The sequence below is a fragment of the Pempheris klunzingeri genome, chromosome 15 (genome assembly GCF_042242105.1).
Source record: "Pempheris klunzingeri isolate RE-2024b chromosome 15, fPemKlu1.hap1, whole genome shotgun sequence".
Classification (NCBI taxonomy): Eukaryota; Metazoa; Chordata; class Actinopteri; order Acropomatiformes; family Pempheridae; genus Pempheris; species Pempheris klunzingeri.
Genome location: NC_092026.1, coordinates 14,786,590 through 14,799,654, shown reverse-complemented (window position 1 = coordinate 14,799,654; position 13,065 = coordinate 14,786,590). Strand labels below are relative to the sequence as shown.

The 13,065-nt window shown below is 40.3% G+C and overlaps 1 protein-coding gene across 1 annotated transcript in view; it reads right to left on the bottom strand.

Annotated features, from left to right (window-relative positions):
• Window positions 1-13,065, bottom strand: part of astn1 (astrotactin 1) — a 332,257-nt gene that overhangs the window by 271,698 nt on the left and 47,494 nt on the right. The window contains exon 2 of the mRNA XM_070845081.1: window positions 54-235. Within this exon, the coding sequence (XP_070701182.1) occupies window positions 54-235 (182 nt within the window). The remainder of the gene's footprint in view (window positions 1-53; window positions 236-13,065) is intronic.

The window sequence follows — 13,065 nt, the reverse complement described above, 5'->3', positions numbered from 1 at the left end:
ATTAAAACAGTAGCTGCTTTGTGAACAATAGCTGCCCCAGAACAGAGCTTTACCATGACAGAGATGTGCAGGATCCGGAGCTCCTCCTTCGCAGAATCATTGGCCGGGTCTTCGGTCGGTTCTGGGAGGTTCATGCTGCCGTCCTGATGGTGGATGTGGAAGAGCAGAGTGCCATTCTCGAGCCACTGCTGCCTCCAGCGAACCAGGGGGATGTCCTCTGAATTCCCAGAGATCTCTGCCAAAAAAACAAAAGGCATACAAAAGGGGACTTTTATTGTAACCATCAACCAGGACAGGAGCTATTTCAAGCCAGGTTAGATGTTAGTCCGCTTCTTAGGTCCAGAATGAAGTATCTCCACAACAATTAGATGGTGTGAACAGACATGCTTGGTCCCCTGAGGTCGAATTCTTCTGATTTGGGTGATCTTCGACATTTCCTCTAGGCCCACCATGATGCTGTCATTTTTGGTTTTCATTGAAATATCTCAAACTATTGGACGGATTGACATAAGGTTGATGATCACGTGACTTCTTATCTAGCATTACCATCAGGTCTTACTAGATGGTTAGCTGTACTTTGTGTTGATGCTGATTCACAAATGCTAGCATGCTAAGGTGGTAAACATGGTAAATCTTATACCTACTAATTATGTTAACAGGGACGTGCTGATAATTTGCTAAAAGTTATGACAATTTCTATTACTTTAAAGAATCATTCAAATGTTGCAGTCCAATGACTATTTAGGTAAAAAGATAAAAAAGGACATCAGTAGCTTTCTTTTGCAATTCTTTTTCAAAAAATGGTGGCTTTCATGTGTAATTATAGGTAGCCCATGCCAATACCTGAGTTTACTTCCATGTTTGGGAGAACAAAAATTGCGATTAATGATTAAACTCCAAAGATAAAGATGAGACAATGATTTTATGGAAGCAGTGGAGCGTACGAAACACTGCGCTTTGTGTCACACCTCAGCCCCTCAGATTGTACATTCCACTGCTCGCTGTTTGAAGAATTACTTACAAAACACACGCAGTGCAGAAATGGAAAACATAATAAATGCATGACAGAGCATTATAGGTGACTGTGTTATGTAAGTGTGAGGAGTAGCAAAGATGCGTTAGGCTCATGATCATAAGAAGTAAGGGGCACTGCCTGGAAGACATAAATCGTAACAAGAGATCAGAGAAAGAACAACTGGGACTCCAGACTGACTCCCATCTCCTACTCTACAAATAAACAGCTGCTGGAACTGAATATTATGTTCTTGGCCAGATTTTGTCATTTCACTGGAGTTCTATTAATACCCAGGACGCAATGGCTTGGGTGTGTGCAGAAAAAAGATCTAGACATCTGGATTAAAACTGGGCTACTTGTGATCTCTTATTTTATAGATGACAGATAACAGTTTTCAAAACTTTCAGTATATTTCAATGTGTAGGAGGTGTCTAATCTGTATGTAGTAGCAAACAAAAAGAAAATAAAACCAGGAATACATTTTCAGCCAAATTTAACTAGTTTCAACCTAGACATCTGCAAATTACGAAATCTTTGCATCCTGCTTAGGGAAAACACTTACACATATCCCGTCATCCAGCTGCTGTCACCCTATGTGGCATCTCCATTGGTCATCAAAATGTGGCACGTTTACATGATATGTAAATTAGGTCAATTTTAACATTGGGAAAATTAAGGTTTGATTTTAAATTGTGATTTGCATTCACATTTCATCATCACTTCCCTTAAGACAATAACAAGATGCACACTGAAACACTTATTTGTGATTACTTATGATTTAACACAATAATAATGTCTTCATACAGTGTGGACAGTCGATAACTTTGCGTTTTCCTCAGCAGATATGGAAGCAAGGGAAATTTCTCAGTGAAAACTGCACTTTGTCATTTTGAGTTGTTTGGACGACATGACGGATTAGGTGTTCTTTTATAGGTTGAGAACATTTTTATTTTGTTAAACAGGAAAGAGATGAAATAAAGAATATGTAAAGTGTTACTCTATTGTATGTGCAACATTTTGTTACCTGTGTATTGTAATGGATATTCAGTGTTTTGTATTCTTTTAGTACCAGTATATAGATCCCCTAGTTAACAGCCCAGGCTCTCAATCCCTTTCCTAATTAGCAATTTGTAGATCAGGTCCTGTTAAGTGCTACCATTTCCCAGTTAGTACACACTGCACATCCTGACACTATTCATGGATTACTTTGGACATTCTGCCATTAAAAAGACTATTACACTAATTGCTATCGTGACCTAGTGCTGTACACAAATCTGTTATCCAACTATATTGTGCAGGCTCTACTGGTATACAAGCTGTCAAATAATTTAAAGCTCATTTTACACACAGATGTCACAATGAACTTCACAGAGAAGCACACTGCAAGCACAATGCAAAGCAGAAAGGGATGGTAGGGGTGCACTGAAGGGACACAGTCCATTAGTGAATAGTCCATAATTGATCAAAGTCCATACTCTGTTTCATACTGTTTTATTCGTGCAGCAGTGCAGCAATGGTTGCAGGGAGAGATCGCGGTCTGTAAATAATAATGAGGATTAGGCCTGATCAAAAGAAAAAGCCCAGAACTGTGACTCAAGCAGTAAGTTAAGGCACTTGAGTTAGCATGGGAGATGAGAATCAGGACGGGAACAACAAGGACTGGGATGCCAGGGGAAAGCAACAAAGCAGCGTAAAGGTAAAGTATGAAATGCTCAAGCCATCCAGCTCTCACACCACAAAACCTACTTCTCACTGAAAGAGCCTTGTGTAGAGATCTATATATAAACACAGGCTCACTCTATACTACACAAGACTATTACACTGATTACTGCTGAAGATGTAGTTGCAAGCAAGATTTTCCTGCTGATCCTGGGCTTTTACAAAGTGTGCAGAACTTCAGGAACATGAACGGAGTTAGACCACCTTTGCACCTGCACAATGTGGGTCTGAAAGGATTCAGCATCAAATTCTAGCCTTTCTGTTTTGTCTCAATTTGGCTTTTAGAATTCACATTTATAACAGTAAGGTGGTGTTACAAACAGCAAACAGGAAGCGTGTTGTTGATGCTTTTTGACCAGTTTTTAATCTAAGTCCTCACCTGTGGCAATATTACATAGATAACTGGAGTGGGCCTTTTATTTGTCCTTGTTTTATTATTCATTATAGGTAAGACATCAACTTACACGTCAAAATTAAAACATCAATCGTAACATTGTATGCTGAGCTTTACGATTTCACATAACACATTCACTTACATAATTCAAACACATTATACAATAGATACAAGGGCATCAGTCTTCTAATGTTTGCCAAATAAAGGAGAAACCAAGTGTGTTGTATTCTAATCTGAGTTTTAGCTACGGTAGCAATGTGGTTGGATGACAGGATCGGTGGGTCAGTAAGCAGCTTTTGGTCCACACTAAAACATCTTCACAGTTATTGGGTGGATTGCCATACAGTTTGTGACATTATTACCGTAATCCTGACTTTGACCATCAGGGTTCACAGAGGAATGACTCCTTTTAATCACTTTTGCTGCAACACCACCTGAGGTTGGCAATTTTTAGCTAATTGTCTCCACAACTATTGTATGCAAGACTTGGTACACACTGTATATCACACTGTATATTCTAGGACCCCAGAGGATGAATCCTATTGACTTCCTCTGATCCCTTGTATTTTCACCTTGCTCCACCATGAAGTTGGCAGTTTTGGCTCAGAGTGAAATGTCTCGACGAGACAATGTCTTAATGTCTGTATCAAACATTATCATCATGATATACTTTGCTTATGATCAGTTGACCTTTAATGGAGCTTTATCATTCAATCAAAATCTGTCTCTGCATAAAGGTCTTGAATCTTGAATCTTGAATCTCAGTACTTTGATTTATAAATGAGTCCCTGCAAAACGAATGCTGTTCTGATAAGCCTCAGATGGTGCTATAATGTCCAGAAGTAATTATTACTAAGTAACACACATTAGCATGCTAGTATGCTAAAATTATTAGTACTGTCATTAGTATCTTGTTGAAGGCTGCTGTGACCAGATACTGTAGCTGCAGACTATTAGACTTGTTCTACCGATGAAGAGCTTTGTTTTATCACGGAGACTTTCTTAAAATAACTAGCTAATGTTTTATATGTAAATGTCTATGCAAGCACTTACCTCACTTAAACTATTGATGGTAAGAGCAGGCCTCATTAATATTTTGTGCACACATTGTACATACATAAGATTGCAAAGCAGTCCGTACTTGCACTTCACTTCCCGCTGTGTGAGTCTACACCGCCCTCTTTGTCAGACAGCCCATTATACTGATTACTGGCAAAGGTAACACTTGCAAGCTGGATATCGGCCATAACCCTTATACGGATTATAAGCTGTTTACAAACCAAACCCCTTAATGCTTTTACTGTGACACAGCAGTGTGTGTGTGTGTGTGTGTGTGTATGTTTGTAATTGGGAGAGCCTAACAAGGTTTGGCCTGACAATAACTGATGCCCTCATGCCGCAGTGAAGAGGGAGTTCCCTCTGCCCATAGATAAGATTTAAGAGTCCCGGACGGTTTTAACCTAAATGCAAATGATGAGCCCGAGTGTGGCAGGGCACTTTTTTAAAAAGTGTGCTCTCTCTCCCCCTGGGGACTAGTTTGCCATGAGAGTGGGATTAATGAGACCGCCCCCTTACTGCATGGCACCGAGTGCAGCAGAGAGACGGGAGGAAGGAAGAAAGACAGAGGAAGAAAGAGTGAGCAAAAGAATGGAAAAGAAAAAGAAAGGTGTGGGGTCTGACAAAAATGAAGAGAGTATGAAGGCATTGTTGGAGAGAGAGAGAGAGAGAGATAAAAAAAAAAGAGAAAGTGACCACCTACCAGCATGAAAATGGATCAAAGTAATCTGATTACGCCACATTATTAGAGTACTGTCTGTGAATGCAGAATTGCTGAACCATTTAGTTTGAGTTCCTTTAAAATGAAATTGACAGAGCATCTATCTTAAGCATTTTGAAAGTCTAATCTTTAATCCAAATATAAACAAATGGGCAGTGCCGCCACAAGGATCCCGGCACAAAGCATTTTCCATTCTCTAATTGATTGACAAAGCTCTTTGACTGCCAGTATGTGATAGATTACCAAAACATTTGAATGCATTTCGTGGCTGTGACAAGTTTCCTTACATGTACATCATGAGACGGTACAGTAGATTGCACTTTGACTTAAAATGAGGTTTCACCAAGTCACAGGTCTAAAAGACCTCTGTTTATCCAAGCACAACTGATATAATTAGAAAATCCTCACAGGGGGATTTAAGTATTAAAACATGAATTTGATACTGTGGCAGATTAATGCAACATGATAGAAATAAACAAATTACAGCAAAGCAGTCAGTCGGGTGCAGTTTTAGCGACATGGCAGGCACTTTTTTTTTGAGAATTCAGCAATAGAGCGCTGTCAGATTTTAGCACCCAGTGGGGAGGTTTTGTTCTGTTCCAGGCAATAACATCACAGTGAAGAGTCAGTGGTGGAATAAAAAACATTCATCTTATTGGCGAGTGCTTCTGGATAAAATGAGGGGCTCAGTGTTAAACTGGAGCTGCAGCAGAGTCGTACAAGCCCTCTGGGACCTTACAGCTTACTGCTAACAATGTCACCAAACTCTTTTTGTGCTTACTGTCACTACAATAATATATTAACTGGTTAGTTCATTCGTATCACAAAAGAGCATACAGTATTTAACTATGTAGATAGTTTGGATTCTATTCGTCACATTATGAGATTTCTGTCTTGAGTTCTCTGTTGGTGATTGAGTCCTGGCGTTACCTTTGGGGCTAGCTGCTGCAGCTCAGCTTAGTCTCTGCTTTTTTAACTGGTATCTATTATTGTGAATCTACACTTACCTATACATTTATGATGATTATCTCAAAGTATAAATCAACTAATACATTACCACTTACCACAATATACAGCAGATAGTGTATAAATACATAATGTACTAATACAACAGCACCCAGTGTTATTAAAAGAAAAACAAAGTCTAAATCTCAAACCTCACCAAAAAAATGCAGCTTGCGTCTGAGCTCCCCGTCCCAGAGGTTGCACTGTCACAAGTGTATTCTCTCTCTCTAAACTCTGTTCCACCAAGACAACGATAACAATCGTCACATTGCACGGTCACCAGAGGGCATGATGATAAGCAGAAATTACTTTGGAGCTGTTGATTGTGAATTCCCCAAACTTTGCAGTAATAAACGACTATTAAAGAGAACATGACATTGTTGAGCTGAGAGCCTGGCGGCTGAGAGAGCAGGAGTATGAAGGAGAGGCAGGGTACTAATTTCCAGATCATTATTCCAACGTGAAACCATGGAGGTCGCCCTTCAATCCTGTCCTCTAACTACGCCAAAGTGAGGCTGATTTCTGAGGGGGGCTGTTAAGCAACCACTTAACACTGTAAACACAGAGTTTTAGCCTTGACAGAGGGTCAGGGGGATGACTTTCACAAAATGAGACCTTTAAGTTCTGTATCATTAGTGGTTATATGACGATCTGAATGTTTTGTGACCTTTGTCACAGACACAAAATGTGTTTTATCTCTGATGTGGTCATGGCCTTATTTGTGATACACTACCTATATGAATCTTATATCCCTATCTTGCCTACGAGTGGCATGGGCAGAATAATCTCACTATCGCTATGACAGCCAAGCTTCAGCGGATCATGAAAACCATCACTCAAAAAGCTATGATGCAATACAGGACATACTGTAATATCACCACACTCAGTCTTCATATTTGAAATTTCTTCTGAACGGGATATGAGATTATACAGAATAAAGCGCTGCCTCATAAAGTGAAAACTTACATATAGTAAATAATAATAACTACTGAGCAGGTAACCAATACCTCGAAAAGATCACTAATTTATGTTATATCTATCTTGTTTCCGTACACAAACAAACATGTAGTTAACAATTTGTTTATGGTTTCATGCTTTAACTACTTCCACACAAACAACAGTTAATCCAGTTATGAGTGAAGTGATTTTCACTTTACTGTAAGTGGATTTTAGGGGTTATATTTGAACAGTTTGATTTCACCTTCTAATATATTTCAGCATGTGCTCATTCTCTGCCAACACAGAGGGCAGACGCATGCAGTGATTTATATGGCTAAAGGTGTTTTATCTTATGCTGAGTCATTACTCAGCCCAGCATAGAAACCAGTTTTCCCCGAGTCTGACAACATGCTGGTTGGGGCAATGATGCACTGTGCTGTGAATTTTAATTTGGCTCCATCTGTAATCAGCATGCAGTCTGTTCTGCTGCTTTCAAAAAGACAAATAAATATAAACTGAGGCTAAATGTTGTCCCCTGGTTCTTCTTTCTTTTATTCTTTCCAAACACTCCTATTACAGTGCACTATATCACATGTTGCAAAAAATGTCAATACGCATATTAACAAACTTTAAAAAGAGCTTTCTATGCCGGATATCAATTCCCACTCAAGATTCCCGGTCTTGATTTACGCGTAGACACCTGTGTCATTTTTCCTCTCTTCAAAGCACAGCTGAGTCCTCCTAAGTTTTGGTACACAGTCATTTCATAAAGCAAGCAGCTTTGCTGGAATTTTTAAAATGACAGTTGAATGCAGCTTCTTCGAAAAATCTTTTGAAATCTTTTGTTCTGTTTTTCTTTGACTAGCTGTTTGTTTCTTTCTTAGTTTTATGAATCACAGATGGCAGCAGACAAAGTAGGCACAAGTTATAATTTGCTTGCATCTTGATTAAAAATGGTATCATCTTTGCTGATGTAAGACCACGGCTTATTATTTTATTTTGCAATTTAGGGCATGTAATCAGCATATATATAATAGAAGCATGTAGACATGTAATGCTTGGCTTGGTGTTTTAGCTCATTCTTTCATGACAGTGGCATATCAACCATAATTAGAATATAAATACAGCTGATTCTTGGATGGCAGCCAACTAACGCTATCAAGCTAATGCTCAAGAAACTGTACCTGTCCCATTTATCTGTTTACTGTCTCAGACTATGACAGAGAGAAGACACTAGGTAGTCTATTTTACACTCTATTCTATATGATGCGTATGCAGGGTTGACTTAAAGAAAATCATTTCTATGTTAATTCTAAAAGGAACCATGAAACCTTGGCAGGGTCATGTTTGTCATAGTTTTTGGAGATCTCAGTGGCCCAGACGAAGATACACAAACAATAAGGTTGCACTTAATATTATCCAACCCCAAATCAAATCAAGCAAATGAGGTGTATTGGCAAAATTTACAAACTTTCAGCAACAATTGAAATAGCTCAATACAACTAACATTAAAGGTGGTTTCTCCAAATTCAACACAACATGCTACTTTTGATGACTACTGCAGGCTCAAAATTACTGACAAGCATCTTTAGTAGTTAGTACAGAACACTTTTGCGATTGTGACCTGCTTCAAACGTAATGCACAACCAGGCACCAGGTTCTGACAGTGTTCCTGAGGAATCTTAGCCCATTCCTCATGGGCAATAGCCTCCAGCTCTCTAATATTCTGGGGTTTGCGTGCTGCAACGCCTTCTTCAAATCCCACCAGAGATTTTTTATGGACGCAAGTCAGGCGACTGTGAAGGCCACTCTAGTACTTTCCAGGACTTTTTTCTGAAGACAAGCCCTGGTGGACTTTGTGACATGCATGGCATCATTGTCCTGTTGGAAGGTCCAATGACGTCCAAGCTTAAGCTTCCACAGACGACATGATGTTTTCTCCTGGATTTCCTGATACTTGAGGCACCACCACGCTTCACTGTAGGAAGGGTGTTCTTTTCAGTGTATGCTTCATTCTTCCTCCAGTTTTGTTTCATCAACAGAATTCCAAAACATCTCTATGCGGTATGTAAGTCTTGGAGCTTGTGCACGGAGACCTTCAGTGTTTAGTATGCACCTTACTGTAGAGTCTGCAGTGCCTGCTGCCACCAAGTCTTGCTGCAGGTCTTTTGCAGTCACTCAAGGGTTTTTAGCCACCTGTCTCCATAGAAAGTGTCCTTGGGCAAGACATTGAACCCCACCTTGCTCCTGAAGCGTAGCTGCAGTGTGTGAATGATGAATAGTCTCTTCTAACTTAGATTCCTCCTGAATGAATGATGTGTATATGGGTGAATGAGGATGTAACATAAAAGCGCTTCGACTAGAAAGGCGCTATACAAATACAGACCATTCACCATTTACCATTTTGACTTACCCATATATATCATGCACTGTAAACAAACTCCTAACCTGGTATTTGATGTGTTCTATCTCAAGCACACCTGATGTAACTAATGAGGCTCTTGAGTAGTTGCATCAGGTGTGCTTGAGACAACACCTGATTTGCAAATGAGAAGGATTCTATGCAGTGGGTTGAATAATTTTGCAACTGCAGTACTCTTTAAAATTGGTACATTGTGTTGAGTTTGGAGAAACAACTTGTAATATTAGTTGTGTTAAGCTATTTCATTTGATTCTGTTTGAGTTAAATTTTACAAAGTTTATAAATTTTGCCAATACACCTACTTTACAATGTGGGCTGATTAATTTTAAGTGCAACTGTACTTGAAGACTGCCAAGAAATTCTGCCATGTGACGTCAATAAGAAAACACAAACATCTATGTTTGCCAACCTGGCTGGTCTGTAAAAGCTTTATATACCGAGAATAAGAGAAGCAAATTATGATTGATTATTGTTGGCTCCACCTTTCTTAGTAGTGCACACTCACTGCTGTTTTCACCCTTACATTTCAATTTGTAACTTCCAATTAGGGAATAAGTGCTGATACCAGAATTCAATTTAGGAATATAAGGTAAATCTATAGTGTCTGAGTTAGAGCTAATGGGATGCTCTTCTCTGGTCCAGCCCTACTTTGTGATAAGGCGTATTTTTTACATATCATCTTGATACCTGTTTTAGGCACGGAAGGCAGGTATCATGTCTTATTAAAACAATATACAATGCATTGTGACAGCCAACACAAGAGGCAAAGACTATAGGGTAGGCATTTGTTTAAAATCTTAGCAAACAGCTGAGAGTTTAATGTCAAGATATCGACAGATGCATTCTGAAGTAATGAGACAGGCAAACTGTTTAAGGGAGATCAGCAGCTAAACAACAGTCTGAGAGAAATGCTGTTTTCCAAGGCCTGTTAGCCCAGTGGGAGAGAGAGAAAGGGGGAGGAGACCATATGGACGCGGAGCTGTGCGCTTGTACTGGGATTTAACAGCAGCAGAGAAGTGTGCGAGTGTGTGTGTGTGTGCGTGTGTGTGTGTGGTGGTAAGGGGGGGGGGAGGCTGAAGCTATTCTGCTCACATCCTCATGCGGTGTCAGGGGAAGCTGCCCTCTCTTACCTCTCCTCTCACAGTCATGGCTCCTGGTTAGAGGGGGGAGGCAAGGGAGGATAGTAAAGAGGGGTGGGGGGGCATTAAAATTGAAGTTGGTGTAATGGGATGAGTAGATGAGGAGAGCAGTGGAGCAGACGGTGGAGGGGACGAAGCAGCAGACAGAAAGAAAAACATGAGAAAGATACAGATTTTGGCTTTTGATTGGAGGTCTAATCTAAATTCAAACTTCAGGGAAGGAACACTGCCGCTGCAAACCACCAGCCCCCCCACACACACGTTCGCAAACCGTGAGCAGCACAGGCATGTATGAGCAGCAGCCCAAACATGTCGACAAATCCTTATCAAACACCTTGCTATCACAACCAGCACCCACCTTCCAGTCTGCAAAGCCAAGCTGCCAGTATGGAAGAACGTCTAGAGCAAAGCAGCATAATTTCATGTGACTATTAAGAACGGCCCGTCGGTAAACAGCACTCCCACCTCTAATACTCCAAATCCCACAATGCACTGAACAGCTGCCGCACTAGTCAGGACCCATGCAGGCCCCTCCTCCCGCAGGTATAATCACACACCGATCAGCGGATCAATGCCTTGCTCAGCGCTGTTATAGCGACACTTATGGCGCGTTTCCACTAGTACCTACTCAGCTCTACTCGGCGTAGGTACGGAGTAGGTACTAGTGGAAACGCGCCATTAAGCTAGCCCCCCCAAAATAAATGGCTAAACGAAAAGTGGACTTTCAAAGCAGGTGGGGGGCAGAATTTTACCTGTTTGTCGATATCGGAGGTAAACCTGAGTGTCTTGTTTGTGGAGCTGATGTGGCCATAATTAAAGAATATAAATATAAGACGACACTATGAGACAGAACATCAGGATAGTACAAAAAAGAAAAAAAATATTTAAAATTCTATTTATTTTATTGAGGAAAAGTTGTTGAAGTTTGGCTATTTCTGGATAATATATATATATATATATATATATATATATATATATATATATATATATATATATATATATATATATATATATATATATGTACCCTTTCTTTGATTGAGTTTGACACCCCTGCTGTAGTGGGTGAGACAAAAAAAAAAGAAGAAAGATTTTACAGGACTAAACACATTCTCATTATATTTGTCTTGCACCAACATGGGCGGATCACCGCATCTCTTATTGCACACCTGAACACCAGTGGCATTGTGTGCAAAGAATAGAAAAGTTCAAAACAAAAGGTATGAGAGTAGACAGACATAAATGCATGTCCCCGGGGAACACTTCTGGGCTTGTTTTAAGGTGTTCGTCGTTCGGCCTTGCCAATTTTCTACATGAATGAGAGCAGGAAACAGCGCAATCAATCAAAGTCGGCCTGATTCCTAATAAGCTACCCAACATGGGTCTGCGTATATTAACCAAGACAGCCGGCAAATGGTCATTTGTGGTAGTTTGAGAAATTCTTCTTTTAAAATTTCATGTCGGATGATTATGTATGGGACACGGAGCACAGAGGACAGGGGGATTGGTCGACTTCAAGGTGAGCCGAGATCACAGGAGGTTCTGCGAGCAGCTCCTGTAAAATACATGGAGCGCTTGGTTTGATGAGATTCAACAAGGCTGACCCCACTTGGCTGTGATTAGAAATTCCACTCGTGGAAAGTCACACACCCTGCAGTTTCTGCGAATGTGATCACACAGATGAATCCCATTAAAAGCGAGGCAGAGCAGATGGATCGTATTGTTGCCAAGAGTGGAAGTTTCAAAAATGGTTTCGACAGGTTGCTAAGCAGTTTAAATGAAAGACGTAGAGGCGTAATGCATCACTGTATGTGGAAGCAAACAAAATAAACCATTGACTGCTAACTCTGCAACTACAGTTTCTTTGATTCTTATGCTAAAGATACAGGGGGGAGTAAGTAGCTGCTTAGCACTGCAAAGATTCAGCATCCACTGATATGTGGAGGTAGAATTACAGATGCTTGTTTTGAGGAGACTAGCTTAAATAACCCATTTGCTCTATGATATTTCTAGAAAATTTGATTACATTAAACCAATACGCATGATGTGTCTTCCTCTTGTTTTGTTGCAAGCTGCCATAGGTCTTTTTCACAGCAGAAATTCTGACTTCTCTGAAAAAGTACAGGTGTTACTAATAGCAATGCCAATGGCTCTGTTCTAATCAAGAGTAAGCAGTGTGACAGCGAGCTGGCATGCACAATACCAAGACCCTGAAACTGAGGCAGCTACATGGAATTCAGCCATCTTTCACTTTATTTTTTACACCTGTGCTTTTCCTCCTGGGACATGTCAAGATGCTGTCTTAGTTCCACTTTCTTGACTTTCACCGACAGTGTAGTCTAGTCGGTTACTCAGCCCAGCTCTGTTACATGCCCCTCTTTTGGTGGTCTTTAGTGATAGCTAGCTTAGCCCAGTGACCACATGCAGCACTCCAAAAGCTGTGTCCTCAGTGAAGTCACGGGGTTTACACTGGGGATGGGTGTGAATGATATGTTATATGCCTATCAGGTATGTACCTGATAGGCATTTTTTTCCTTTAGTAAGTATGGATCGTGGATATGCCGCAAACTGTACATGTAGTCCCTATGACAACTGTTGATTTCCCGAATGGAAAATATGTGCCCTTCTTCCATAAGAAGGAATTACTGTGTCAACTTG